At 41.9% G+C, this 14,742-nt stretch overlaps 1 protein-coding gene across 2 annotated transcripts in view; it reads right to left on the bottom strand.

Moving 5' to 3' along the window:
* LOC142746664 (von Willebrand factor A domain-containing protein 5A-like) overlaps positions 1-14,742 on the bottom strand; it is a 44,325-nt gene that overhangs the window by 7,078 nt on the left and 22,505 nt on the right. For both annotated transcript variants that reach the window (XM_075854932.1, XM_075854931.1), the window contains exons 2-13: positions 13,021-13,088; positions 11,728-11,930; positions 11,018-11,240; positions 10,004-10,173; positions 8,523-8,637; positions 7,903-8,072; positions 7,197-7,285; positions 5,704-5,848; positions 5,158-5,237; positions 4,558-4,672; positions 3,783-3,941; positions 3,369-3,472 (exon numbers count right to left, since the gene is read on the bottom strand). In XM_075854932.1, the coding sequence (XP_075711047.1) occupies positions 3,369-3,472; positions 3,783-3,941; positions 4,558-4,672; positions 5,158-5,237; positions 5,704-5,848; positions 7,197-7,285; positions 7,903-8,072; positions 8,523-8,637; positions 10,004-10,173; positions 11,018-11,240; positions 11,728-11,930; positions 13,021-13,075 (1,628 nt within the window). In that variant the 5' untranslated portion in view covers positions 13,076-13,088. The remainder of the gene's footprint in view (positions 1-3,368; positions 3,473-3,782; positions 3,942-4,557; positions 4,673-5,157; positions 5,238-5,703; positions 5,849-7,196; positions 7,286-7,902; positions 8,073-8,522; positions 8,638-10,003; positions 10,174-11,017; positions 11,241-11,727; positions 11,931-13,020; positions 13,089-14,742) is intronic.

The raw sequence follows: 14,742 nt of genomic DNA, 5'->3' as shown, positions 1-14,742 counted from the left end.
TATCGCTATAACACTTATCACTATGACAAATGAACTCCTACCCAACACAGTTAGTATCAACATAGAGTAAAGAAAAACATAATGAAATGATTATTTAAGCAGGTATGTGTGAACAAGGCAGAAAGAACACATAGCTAATGAATGAACGAATTGTGATGGGAGAACGTACCCATAATAAGTCCAGGACTGGATGCACAGCAGTATGTCCACCCCAACGCGCGTTTCGGCGCTAATGCCTTCGTCTGGGGGGTCGTCGAAGGCATTAGCGCCGAAACGCGCGTTGGGGTGGACATACTGCTGTGCATCCAGTCCTGGACTTATTATGGGTACGTTCTCCCATCACAATTCGTTCATTCATTAGCTATGTGTTCTGCCTTGTTCACACATACCTGCTTAAATAATAATTTCATTATGTTTTTCTTTACTCTATGTTGATACTAACTGTGTTGGGTAGGAGTTCATTTGTCATAGTGATAAGTGTTATAGCGATAGTGTCCATTACCCGGCATTTTTTCATGCATATATATTCATACATTACTTACCTCATGAGCTGCATGGCTTGTATGTCCTTTTAACCTGTTGGTTTATGGATTCGTTTATTCTTGTACGTCTATATGTTGTTTTTCAATAAAGTATTTTCTCAATTTCATTTACTTCTAGTCTTCAGGCATCTTCTTTTGTAGGTTATATATTTATGTTTTGGATGCTTATGTGGGTACACGCCCCAGGATCTAGCTCATATTACATCAATTAATTTCTTGCTTGCTGACAGCCGCAGGGTACTTCTGTTGGGCTATTCAGATCCATGCTGTGTTTTTCGGTTATATAAAAACTTTTTTTTATTTATTTGCAGACTGCTCCATATATTTCACAGAGTGGATACCAATGGGAATTTATTAGTTACAATGTAACCTTCAATATTGGATTTGTTTAACTCTTCAGCAATTTATGATGATACAATTGTATCTATTTAGATACTTCACTAGTGCTTGCGCACTTTACATACACATGTAATAGGTTTGGATAGGGCAAGGATGTGTTATTAGAATGGGATGGTATTAACCATTAAAATGTAATATTTTTATTTGGAGTTGTGTATTTATATTTTTATGATTATTATTATCTCCAAGTTGGGACCGGAAACCCCTTGTCAAGAAGCTAGCACTATTTCAGAGCACCGTGATTGCCAGGTACTGAATGTGGTGTCAGCAGCTGCTGCAGTTTTACCTGTGTAACCCTCGTGCCATCAAAACTCTCCCTGCCTAGCGACAAACAACTGTTGTAGATCGACAGGGAGAGTGCTAGCTTCCTGACAAGGGGGGTTACCTGTCCCAACTTGGAGAGAATACTCATCATAAAAATATAAAAATTAAAATACGAGTAAAAGTACATAACAAAAAAAAACTCATAATAAAATTACAATGGTATTAACCATTAAAATGTTAACGCATCCTTGCCCTATCCAAACCTATTACATGTGTCAATGTAAAGTGCGCAAGCACTAGTGAAGTATCCATATAGATACAATTGTAACATCATAAATTGCTGAAGAGTTAGGGCGGATTCAGGCGTTTTGCGCGCATGGCAGCAGCGTCAGCTCCATGTGTCATGTTCATATGGATGTGTGACTGCGTGCTTTTCGCGCAGCCGCCATTATGACACTCCGTTTGGATGTTTGTAAACAGAAAAGCACGTGGTGCTTTTGTTTACATTCACTCTTAGCGCTGTTGCGCGAATAACGCACGTCCCACGGAAGTGCTTCCGTGGGGCATGCATGATTTTCACGCACCCATTGACTTCAATGGGTGCGTGATGCGCGAAAAATGCCTAAATATAGAACATGTCGTGAGTTTTACGCATCGGACTCATGCTGTGCAAAACTCAGACTGTCTGCACTGCCCCATATACTTGTTTAGGTCCGTGCGACCCGCGTGAATACCACGCGGGCTGCACGGACGAAAATCACGTTAGTCTGAATCCGCCCTTAAACAAATCTCATATTGAAGGTTATGTTGTAACTAATAAATTCCCATTGGTATCCACTCCGTGAAATATATGTAACACCTTATCCAAGGGAAAACCACTTATTTACCATTGAACAGTGAATAATACAGACCGTGCTCCCATACTTTAGAATAGGAGCACGACCCATAAATGCGGCCGGCTGTGCCTGTAATTACGGTCATGTGCCTTAATGTAAACCCCGTGGTCATTCACTGACAGCAAGCAGACCTAGAAAAACAAAGGGGAATTAAAAAAAACAAAAAACCTTTAATAGCTCACAATCAAAGACCAAGAACCCATAGTTGAATGAGGACATTCTGGTTTTTAAATTTGACTGCTTTTGACCTAGTCTTGCTCACACAGCTGAAGGGTTTGTTACATTGCACTAGTGGAGATCTGAGCTATATGCAGCAGCATTAATCTCTCCCCTATTCTGGGATGCAGGCTGATGTCACGACTCACTGACAGCAAGCAGAAATCTTAAAAACGGTGAGGAATTCAAACAAAGTATATTATGTGGCAGAACTTAAATAAAGCTTAAAGTGTAGCTAAACATTTGAGAAACTTCTGACATGTCATAGGGACATGTCAGAAGTTTGTATTGGTGGTGGTCCAAGCACCGAGACCCCCACCAATCGCTAGAACGAAGCAGCTGAAGAGTTTGTGTGAGCGTTCAGCTGCTTCATTTGTTCCGCTTTATCCGGAAATAGATGTATCAGTGTACGGACTCAATAGAAAGTATGAGCCTGTACTCCGGTACATCGGCTTTCCGGAAAAAGCCGAACAGAAACGAAGCAGCTGAGCGCTCACACTAACTCAGCTGCTTCGTTCTAGCGATTGGTGGGGGTCTCAGTGCTCGGACCACCACCAATACAAACTTCTGACATGTAAGAAGTTTGTCGAACATTTAGCTACACTTTAATTCTTGTATAGTGAGGCGTGACTGACTATAGACCGCACAGATTCATACTGCAAACCAAGACTATTTGTGATACCTACATGAATTTATTTAGCAATGCTACCAGTTCTTTGGGCTCAAATTGTTAAAAAAATGAAAATTGCAAAACGAATAAATAGAAATCCATATAGATTCTACAAATCAAGGGTGTACACATCATAGAGGCAGATCATACAGCTATGGGGCCCTTGGGGTAGCATTAACATGTGCCAGACTCCAATCTACAGAGGAGCGCCGTTTGTTAGCAAACAAAGGGAATAATTGTCCCAAGGGTCATGGAAAAGGTGTAAGGGAAAAACCGACACCCAATGGACCTGGTGTTAACAGGCGTGATGATGAAGGACCCATTATGCTACTGCAAGACCCAGGCATCTTTACTGTAAGAGTTTCCCCATCCAGCACTCACCTTTCCTTGGCGGTGGCTTTTAATGGGAACTTTAATTGGTTAGTGAAGATCTCGTCCTTAAACTTGTACTGAAGAGAAACTTCACCTTCTGTCTCCTCATTCAGCTTCAAGTAGAAGAAAAATTATATTTTATTATATCTCCTAATATTTCAGACGCTCAGGTTAGGTGTCCGAGCAGCTCTTGTAGTCACCGCCCCTCCCCTCTCCAAAACTAGATCAGATCAAATCTGGCCCATATGACGCATTGTAGGAGCAGAGGGGGAAATCGAGGTGTATGGCTCCATCCAGAAGAGGAACTTCAGGTTTAACTCAATGGCCTTGGACCATCACCGCCACAATACATTCATTTTAATATAAACTGCTTTTCTAGTCCCATCACTGCTCAAACCTCTTAAGTAGATATACCCTACGTACCTTCCCCTTCAACACCGCATAGATGATAGACCTCTGACCTCGATAGATAGCAGTGGGGGTCTGAGAAATCAAATTCACTTCCACATCAGGAGGAAGGGTCCAGCTTATAGAGACATCATTCACGGTGGCCTGTAAGGCACACTTTAAGGCTTTAAGAACCTGGAAAGCAGGAACACAGGAATAGTAAGACTGCACATTAGAGTAGAGGTCGAGTTTCTCACACAAGTTCATCGTTGAGGTTGGCTGCTTTTAGTTCTGCTCCATTAGAGTACAACCATTCAGGAACTATAGCTCAACTGCATTGTCCATTGGATCTTGAAGTAAAATTAAGTCAACCCGCTGTTCTCAGAGACTGTCTGCTGTTCTACTCATTCCCCATGGTTTATACTGCAGTGCTGCTCCATTAGGCCACAATAATCAAATCCTGCTTTAATGAAACTACAGGTGGATTTTAATTATCTCTAATAGACAACACATCTGAGGCTGACCGCTGTCTCATACCTCCCCCATGCTTTACATTCCAGCTTGGCTTGTTTAGATTGTCTGCTGTGTATAAATCACAAGCACAGCAGAAAGTCTGTACATGGAGATTGGATTTGTATTAGCGCAAGGATAATTATAAACAAGTCAGAATTTGAGGTTCTGCAACTTCAGCATTATACCTGGCGTTTAGTAGCATTCACTTGGACACAGTATGTATATACTAATTCCTCAGATTGGCATACTGCCAATAACTATAAAGGTGCCCGCAGGCATGGGAATGCCAGAGAATTACCTTGGGCTGCAGCCGGTCTTTCCCAGTGATGAAGTCATATGTTCCATTTGCCACCTGTGAAACCCCTTTAATGAGTGCAGTGGACGCTCCTTCTCCAATGCCGAATGTGAAACACCTGAGCGAGAGGAAGAATAAAATAAGGAAATCCGTATATATGTGGTTCATCCTTAATACAAGGCATAAAACGGACTAACCACAACAAATTACATAACCGCTCCAAGAAATGGTCTAGAGCAGCGATCCCCAACGTCTCTCCAGCAGTTAGGCCCCATGAACACCATAGAAAAAAAATCTCCGTACTTGGACCGTAATACAGCCCGCAATTATGGACCCACCCGGTTCTATTGGCCGCGGACACCTTCCCTTATCACTACAGATAGGTGTCCATACGGTAGAACTGTACTGCAAAAGATAGAACATTTTCTCTTGCGTTTTAGAGGCCGTGCTCCAGTCATTACGGGCACGGCCATGTGCATGAGGCCTTATAAAAACAAACTCCCAGCAGGTACTCACAGGGCTCAATGGGAGTTTGTTTTACAACGGCTAGAAAAAGAAAAAATAATAATTTGCAGCATACGGGCTACTCTGATTATTCGTTACCTGTGACTGTGTGAATTTCGCTTAACTTCGGATATCACTTCTTTAGTGTTCCCAACTTCTCCGTCGGTGAAGATAAAGAGCTGTAGAAACAGAATATGCAATGATTGCTAATGTAGCAATGAGTATTTCTCCTGATAAAACTCGAATCTTTCAGTCATTCGCTTTAGTAAAAATTGCTATTCAGCCGCTTAGTTTTACAGCAATTTGGTGTATAACATCAGAACTAGCGTAGGCTAGTTTGCCGTTCAGGACTATAGGAAAGCCAGGTGACATTGTATTACAGAACACCTTTTGTTGCAATATGAACAGTTGTGTTCCCTGTAATCAGTTTTTTATTTTTTCCCCATAGTAGCAGCTTCTGTGCCAATTATATAATAAATCTCTACAGCAGTTGAGCTATGCTGAAACACTGCTCCAAATCCTCTGCATACAGTAACCTGCCAATAGTGGTGGCTGCAGGTAGCCAGCATGTTAGGACAGGAAGTTACTTTCAGCTTCTTTCTTTTAGGAAGCAGTTCTAGATGCCATATTCTGGTATGCAATTACCTGCCGGGGGTGTTTGGGTCTTCCTGCAGTTTCGTAAATTTTTTTTAATGGCTCAAGGATCTCCGTTCCTCCCAGGTCTGCTTGCATTTGCGTGACCTTCTCAATAGCATCATCCAGTGACTGTTGTGTGTATTCCATGCTCTCCCTAGGGGGAACAACAAAGCTTGTGTAATTGTATTAAGTTCATGTAATTACAGGTGATTGTGTGAGCGGATGGGGAGGGCTTTCTCTGGGGGTAAAAATGGTTATTGTAAGGTAACCTCTATGGGTATTAAGTATTACTGGCTTTGGGCAGTGTCATTACCAGGTGCCATTTTGTGGGAAGCCTCAAGAGTTGTGCATCTTGGAGGGTGGAGCCTTAACAGATGGTATATAAAAAAAAATATGAGTATTGGTGCCAATGGTTGGACGTTTTACTGGTGATCAGAGATACTTAGGCTGCTTTTTTGCTACAGTAGGGGGATTATGGAGATGTGGGTTTAATTATCGGTGCAGTTGACCACCCAGATTGAGTGTAAGGGTATGGTCAGAAAAAAAAAAAAAAAAAGCCGGAAATGGAGCTGTTTTCAAGCGAAAACCACTCCCGATTTTCAGATGTTTAAGCAAACTCGCATTTAGCTGTTTTTCCTATAGAGAAGATGAAAAAAACGACAGTAGTGACATGGTTTTTCACGGGCCTCTTTTAAGCAGCCGTTTTTCAAAACTGCCGTGTAAAAAACAAAGACACCCTGTCTGAACAGAATGCAGTTTTTTCCATGGGCAGATTTTTGGAGACGTTCGGCTTCTGATTTTTTGCCCGTAAATAAGCAGTGCCAAGTAGGTTGGAAGCCGCTGAGGCCTGTTGAAAGCAGAGTTGCCAAGCAGGGCAGGAGCCACTCAGCAGACCTACTGTGCAAGACTGAAGTTGGGACTGGGAGTAGTCTTCAACCCCAACCAGTGTAAAAAGTTCCCATTGACAAAGACTAAACGTGTAACAAATCATTGCTGCAACTGGACTTCTCTTGGAGAGGCAGAATTGATTTGTCATATCACGTGTGTCTACAACATTTATATACTGGTAAGGTCCAGAAGGTGCTCCTGGAGTGGACTACACTAGCTGCTATGGCTTTGCCATCCTCACATGTGGCATAGGCCCCGATTAAACATGTACCTGCTTAGATTCTGCTCACACTACCCCATTTTCACCCAGTTGAGGTTTGAAAATCACCACCCTTTTGATTTCAATGAAAGACACAGGGGGTAATTTATCTACCTTTATATGCCAGTTTTCTAGCGTAGAAAAGTCACAAGAGGGCCCAAAAGTCAGAATTTGATTTCTGGTGCTACTCTCGCACTTGTGGAAGAGGGGTGTGGACATTGCAGCCCAACAAAATAAGGCGAAGGTAGTCCTACTGATGGAGGGGATCAGAAAATAATATTGGTATCCTGCTCGGGCTGTAAAGACTTCAGCTCGAAGCATTACCCGAAAGATCTTGTATCAAAGCTTTACTTACGGGAAGAAAGACTCAAACTGGGATCCAAAACCATAGATATTGAAGAAACATCCAAGGGGCATACTCTTCAATAAAAGAACCAGGGTCTCCTGGAGATGGTCAAATAAATAAAGAAAAATTCGTGAATACATTGACAGCACAAAAAAAATTCCCTGTTCTGTAAGCTTGCTACATTGCATCAGTACAGGTAGAATTAGACCAGTCTGGAGTCCATACTGTTTAGCTCACAGAATATTGTCCAGGCTTAATACAATTGAAGCAAACCCTCTGCTGTGAGACGTAATACGCAAGGACCAGATTTCAGCATAAGCAGATCGGACATTAAAATCTGTTTTTTTGGACTTCATGGGCCAGCGGCTCTGCGTGTAGATTAGCCCTACTGTAAATCAATGGGACTAATCCACAGCTTTTCCGTGCGGAACCTTTGCAAACTATTAACATGATTAGAATGATTATGCGGCAGATTTTAAAAAAACTCAACCTAGATTTTTTTTTCCCAGCGCATGTGAAGGTAGTGACAAAAACCCACTGGCATTGGATGTGGAAGGTCAGAATATTTAGAATGGATTTAGCCATGGAATCCACACCTAAATCCCGAACGTGTGCACATGACCTTAATGTTCCCATTCAATGGCTAGCAGAAAACCCAAAAACAGGGAGAATTTTAAATATTTTCCTATCATGGTTGGTAGTCACGCACACTGACCTTAGCACTCTGAATACGTTGTGGGGCGTTTGGCTCTGAATTCATTGGACACTCCATACTCCCAGACCGGTCCACCACAAAGATAAACTCTCCACAGGAGGACTGTTCTTGGGTCTCTGGGAATCCAGGATAGAAATTTAACATAACGGCGGCATCACCCATGAAGGAACCTTTAGGAAAAGAACCAGGTAATGAGTCATTTCATGGTTTGAGGTACAGACATTTTCACAAATTAATGTGGAAATAAAGAGGAGCACATGTTCACCACCGTTCATGGCGTCACTGAAGTTTTGGAAATACACATTTTTTTAAGCTGCTATCTTTGCAAATATGACCCTCCAGGTCAAATTTACAAGCGTCCAGGAACCTTAGATAGGAGGAGCAGTTTGCAAGGTAATGCGGCTTTAGCCATCCCTGTGTGGTCAGTAACTTGGAGGGAACTCTAGCCCAAAACTTTTTTTATCCTATTGAACCACTATTTAAACAAGGGAAAAACGAAGTCTTGTGTCCACCATGTTTCCTCTACATATACAGTACAGGGACAGCTAAAGCAGCTCTACAAAGTGAGCGTCCAGCAAACCGCTCTTCATATCTCAGATATCGCATTCTGATTGGCTAACCTGTTTCAGAGTCGGGAATGCTCTCCTCCAGAGTAACACTTGGCTTGTTCACCTCAGAGAAGTAGGCAAGAAGCTCGACATCTCGGTCAAACTTATGTCCTTTAGCAAGCGCCACCTACAGGACAAGGAGCAGGGATAGGAGTTTTGTTCGTGAAAACAGATTATTATGTATGTTCTAGTATTTAGGTTATAGGAGCCCTAAACTTTAGTATGCAGGACTGATCGGGAGCAAACTCAATGTGCTAATAACCCTATTGATTTTTACACTTGTATTTTGCACTATTCATATTTTTTTGTACCATCTCTGACCTCATGGCAACAGAGTATAAAAACGAAATTTTTTATGTAGGCTACAAATTGTGCAATACCTTTCAGACAATGAGAAAGGGGTTGTGTCTTCCACTTATGCTATGGCTATTATAAACACCATTTCCACAGTAATTAGCAGCCAAGACCTGCGTGAGCCTATCCGCCATCATACATCTTAATCAGTTCAGTGTGATTTGGATTATCTGTAGTGCCGATGCATTGTTCCTGGTTGGTTGGACTCTGTTTATGTTTCATTAGGGTGTATTCACACAGTGCAGCCGAAAACTGCATAAAAAAACACATCCCCTTTTCTGCGATCTTGCTAATTGAGGTAAAAAAAAAAAAAATGGATTTTTTAGTGCAATTTGCAGCACGGTAAAAGCCTGCAGAAAAACTGCAGTGTGTGAATACATCTTTAGTCCTGTAGAGTCATTAAATTGTTAACCAGTGAAATAAATGAAGTTGTGACGAGTGGCACAAGAACAGCTATAACCAGTCTTTCAAGGCAAAGCCCCTGCATATAGAACCCCATATCTCTGCCTTCTGTAGCACAGGTAATACTTAGCGCTAGTTAAAGGCTATGTACACCTTTGAAATGTGTATCAGTGAGATTTTATGAAAAATAGTTTTTGCTTTGAGATACAGCTGCTTTGTGTCCTGTATGCAGAGCAGCTGTATCTTGCGCTGAAACCTGAATCGGTCAGGTCAGCCGGATGGATGGCATAGTGATAGCCATCACATCCAAGTTATGAACTTTGAACGCAGGATCAAGAGGTCATCTATTGTATTGGAGACACACAGGGCCTGCTGTCACTGAACCAGTTAGTGCCGCAGACCTGACAGATTCAGGTTTCAGCGCTAGATACAGCAGTTCTGTATATAGAGCAGCTGTAGCTCAAAAAGTAAAAAAAAAATTCAAATGAGAAAGTTGCAGACAAAAAATAAAATAAGGTATGAGGTGTACATAGTCTTTAAAAGCCCTATTCTTTATCATTCGGGTGGCAGTGTGCTTTAAATGAACATTTATAAAGGAAGAAGACGCCAAGGATAAGCGGAAAATATTGGCAACACATTAATAGCCAAATTAAAAAAAAGAATTACAAAGCCGCCTACAGGCCACTGCCATTATTTTATCAATATCCGTTGAGATTTGTTCTTTATTATAACCTCACCTCAGCCTCAGTTTTGTCATCATTGGTGTATTTCAGAGGTGTGATGTCACAGCTAGACTCAATCTTCATTATACCGTATGCAGACTGAAATCTAGCTGTCAGACTCAGGGTGTATGGGATCTGACTAATTGACAGCTCTGGTAGAGTCGCAGTCACATTTTTCGTTTGTCCTATAGGGAAAAATAAAAATAAAATTAGATAACCAGGACATAATGAGAGCAAGACGCTAACAAATGACCACCTGGACATCAACCAGATGATTGGTCAGCATGTGTCTAAATATTGAGTATGCAAACATCACCCCTGGACGAAGGCAGTTAGTGCCAAAATGCATGTTTGTGTTTGGGTGGATGCAGGTTTTGTATTTCATTAAAATTCAAAGAGGCATTACATACCCATCGTAACACGGGACGATCACTAGATTTGCTGCTATATTTATCTATGCACTGAACATCCTTGTACTTTATATTAGTAGACGCCACCCGGCACTTTCAGATTATAAATATTGTACACCCTTGGGGTGTAGTATTAGTGTTACCATCTCAGGGAGCTACACTGTTCTATTCTTATCGTAGGTTTGTAGATTCTCTTCATCTTGTATTGTATTTAAAGTATAGCTAAACGTTTGATATGTCAGAAGTTTGGATTGGTGGGGGTCAGAGCACGGAGACCCCCACCAATCGCTAGAACGAAGCGGTGCTTGTGTGAGCGCTCAGCCGCTTCGTGTTGGTTCGGCTTTTTCCAGAAAGCTGATGTATCGGAGTACGGGCTCATAGACTTTCTATTGAGTCCGTACACAGATACATTTATTTTCGGAAAAAGACGGACAGACACAAAGCGGCTGAGCGCTCACACGAGCACTTCAGCTGCTTCGTTCTAGCGATTGGTGGGGGGTCTCAGTGCTCTGACCCCCACCAATCCAAACTTCTGACATGTCTATGACCGGTCAGAAGTTTCTCAAACGTTTAGCTACACTTTAACTAGGTACTTTAATAAAGATAAGTTTAGCTTCACCTTCTGGTGTGTAGCGAGGGTTGAGAATAGCAGGTAAGACAAAACGCACAGCTCCATCTGCTTCGACTTGCAGCTCTTGAACAAAGCTCAGGGTCACATCAGCTTCCTGACCAGGGAGAAGATTCCCCACACTGCAGCTGAAGATGTCACCAGAACTCTCATCCTCCTCCAGGAGAAAGGCTTGCTGGCCTTGGCTAATTGCCTCAGCATAGGTTTTGTGAGCCTAAGGGTTACAGATAAACCAATATATCAGCATGACTGAGCGGCTGCTGTAGTAGTGGGGAAACTCCCTTTAAACTCAATATGGCCCAAAAAAAATTATTAGATGTTGTTTTCCCATTAATGTTAATCATAAGGGATCAAACTGATTTTATGCTTCAGCTTTTTCAATCCATAGCCTTTTAACCTTAAAGGTGGTGGTCTGCTTTAAAGTATAAAAAGTTATATCCCATTATAGAGTTAATCAAGGAAACTCCTGTTGGGACCCCCATTAATTAGCTGAAGGGGCAACAAAGCACACCTCTCACCCACCGTGGAGGACCTGGCACATCTGTACATTACATGGACAGCCCATAGAGCTCAATAAGAAGTGTGACATTTATGGTGACTGACTACACTTTGGAATCCTCACACTGTATGAGAAATTTTCCTAGTGAACATATCACACCCATGTCCTCAGAGTTGAGAAGTGACACATCAATATCACTTACCTGTTTCTTCTCTTGGAGATCGGCTACAATGGTCTTCCCCTCCACTGTGGCCTCAAAACTGTAGACCGCAGAGTCTTCATCCATGGGAAATACAAAGATTGCCTCCACCGCCTTCTCCTCCTTATTCTTGTACTTGAGTGTTGCAGACACATCAGCCACAAAACACTTCACCTGAATGTCAACCGAGATCCCCTGGAGTGGAACTGGAAAACGGGAGAAGAATTTTCAACAGGAACTTAGAATAAGCAGGTCGTGCTCAGACAATTCTGTGCCTAGGGTCGGACTGGTATATCAGAGAAACCTCCAGGGGGCCCATGTTCTAACACAATAATGCTCCTTAGAGGTCCAGCAGAAGACAACCTCATTTGGAGGTGACATTTGAGGCTATCACTTGCCACTAGGGTCTATTTATTATGGGATGATTCCCAAAGTACCTATTAGACCTTATTGATGATATGTCCTATGTGTACAATGATAAGGATTATGATGAAATGAAAGACGACATGTTCCATATAGATGGACGGTGGGCCCTCAAAAGAATCCTCTGGTGGGCCCAAGGAACCCCAGTCTGATGCAGTGAGTATCTGCACAGATCTGGTGATTCAGTCTGGAAAGAGTCTGCTTTACACCAGGCACAGCACTTCCTACAGCAAACTGCTGTACAAAGTGCACGCCCCCCCCCCCCCCCCAATTATAGGAGCTCAGCTGTTAGGGGGTGGAGGTGGGTGTCTGTCCACATACTTGCTGACTGTTTCTAATAGCCTGCAGAGTAGTGACTGCAGTTCTAGAGTAGAATACAGGTTGTAACACAAAATCAGTATACAGTAAGTAATGTATTTACAAAGTTACTTATGTTTTTTGTTAGATTGATCTCATTGCATATTAGACCAACGGGTGTAGCTGATCTAGGCTACGCTACCCAGTCAACTATCCTGAATGTTTCTTGAATACAGCCATGTTTGCTCATTTCTGACTCATCCTTTATATTGCATCTTGATCAACCTAACTAACTCCGGATGTAACTAGTGCTGCAGGTAAGTGCATCGAAGGTAAAGTGACCATGAAGATTTGTTCCCTTTTGTGTTTTAGCTCGCAGTAAAGTGGATGGGACGGTGAAGACCACCATGCGTATTGGATCCTTAATCTGGTTTTCAGAGATCTCCATAAGGGACACAGCTGTTTGGTATCCCTTCATTCTGTTGGCAAGTGTTCCAACTCATAGGCCCCCATATCAGAAACATGGTTAGAACATTGACCATATATTCAATACATGGTAGAAATCACCAGACTCACTTGGCATTTTCTCATTTGTGAGGAGGCCACAACAATTCGTGATCTCAGACGGCATGGCTCCAGAAGACCTAGAATGTAAAATGGAATAAAATCACACATCCATTTGTTCCTTCACAGGAGCGGAAAGGTAAGCCACAATCTGATGTTAAAGTCTACCTCCAATAATGATGTGAGTAGTCTTTGCCACCTTCTGGTGGGTGACACTGCTCACACCATCATGCAACTTTCAGATTTTTTTTTGTTAATAAATGAAAATTTCTACAATGTAACCGACTAAAATTTGTACATCTATGAGAAATTCAAAGCCAGTTTGCAGTCATTGAATTAAAAAACTTCATTCAGAGGCTGCAAACCATACAGATATAAATACAGCAGAAACATGAACCTGTGATCGTTTGCTACTATGTATGGATCTCAGCATTGCCTAGACCAGATACAATTGTATCTTCTAATGAAACTATTAAAAAAAAAACAGTCCAAATCGTTACAATCAATAAAATAAATATACTGTACATTTTATTTTTATTTTTTTGTAATTACATATGTATCCACCCCCTTCGCTATGAAAGCCCTCAATGAGGTCTGGTCAAACCAATTCGCTTCAGAAGTCAAATAGTTGAACGTGGTCCCTGTGTGTAGTCAGTGACTCGTGATCGGTCACGTCAGTATAAATACACCTATTCTGAAAGACCTGAGTCTACAATAACACTAAGCAAGCAACAAGCTCTCCAAACAGGTCAAACAAAAGCTGTGGAGAATTTTTATTTTTTTAAACAACCCAACCCTGTGCACTCTTAAATCCATTATAACAAAATGAAAATATGGCACAATGTCAAACCTGACAAGAGAAGAACACCCTCCAAGACTCACATACCAAGCAAGGAGGTCATCTGAGGTGCAAAGGCACCAACGAGAACGCTGAAGAAGCTCCAAAAATCTACATTGGTAATAGAAGTAGTATCTGCCCATGGGACCACTAGAAGATACACTCCACAAAGTGGGGTTTTATGAAAGAGTGGCAAGAAAAGGTAACAAAAAAAACCACCACGCACAACTCACCAGCATTGGGGAATCTGCAGATCCAGACCGTAACAATGACATGCCATCAATGGAAAAACGCATTGTAGTGCATAAGACTTTGTGTGTTTAAAAACGTGGCTTGTAAAAAACAGCATCAGGTCAATCCTTGGTGTGTAAAACTTGCCTAATTCTCAGGCAATGGGAGTCCTAAAAACGCTACCAAAAAAACGCGTTTACAAGTAGTTTTAGTGCAGTGTGAACAAGGCCTAAAGCAGTGGTAGAAGTCTTCCATTTTAGCTGAGGCTGCTTTGCGGTAGGAGTTTTTTTTATTGGTCTAGAGGGTGTTTGAGGATAATACGAGACCTTGCAACATGACCTGATTTGTATAAGCATGGATATTTGTTTGCTCCTCCTGATCACCATGACATTTCCCACCCTCTTTACATCGTCCTGGCTTGTGGTTTTTCTGGGCTAGAGAGATATTATTGGCTGCCAAACCTGCAGCAAAGTGACGCCTGTCAGACAAGCTTTGTACACCAAAATCCAGGTTCGCCCAATAGATTTTGGGAATAAGTACAGAAAACAAAAGCAGCTTTACCCCCACATCAAAAGGCCCAAAACTCACAACAGTCCTCACTATTTTATGTAAATAAATGGTACAATGATAAGTGGCACAACTTATTTCACCTTGCTCTCAGTGAA

Source organism: Rhinoderma darwinii, chromosome 1 (assembly GCF_050947455.1).
Source record: "Rhinoderma darwinii isolate aRhiDar2 chromosome 1, aRhiDar2.hap1, whole genome shotgun sequence".
Lineage (NCBI taxonomy): Eukaryota > Metazoa > Chordata > Amphibia > Anura > Rhinodermatidae > Rhinoderma > Rhinoderma darwinii.
This window is presented reverse-complemented; position numbering and strand designations above follow the sequence as displayed.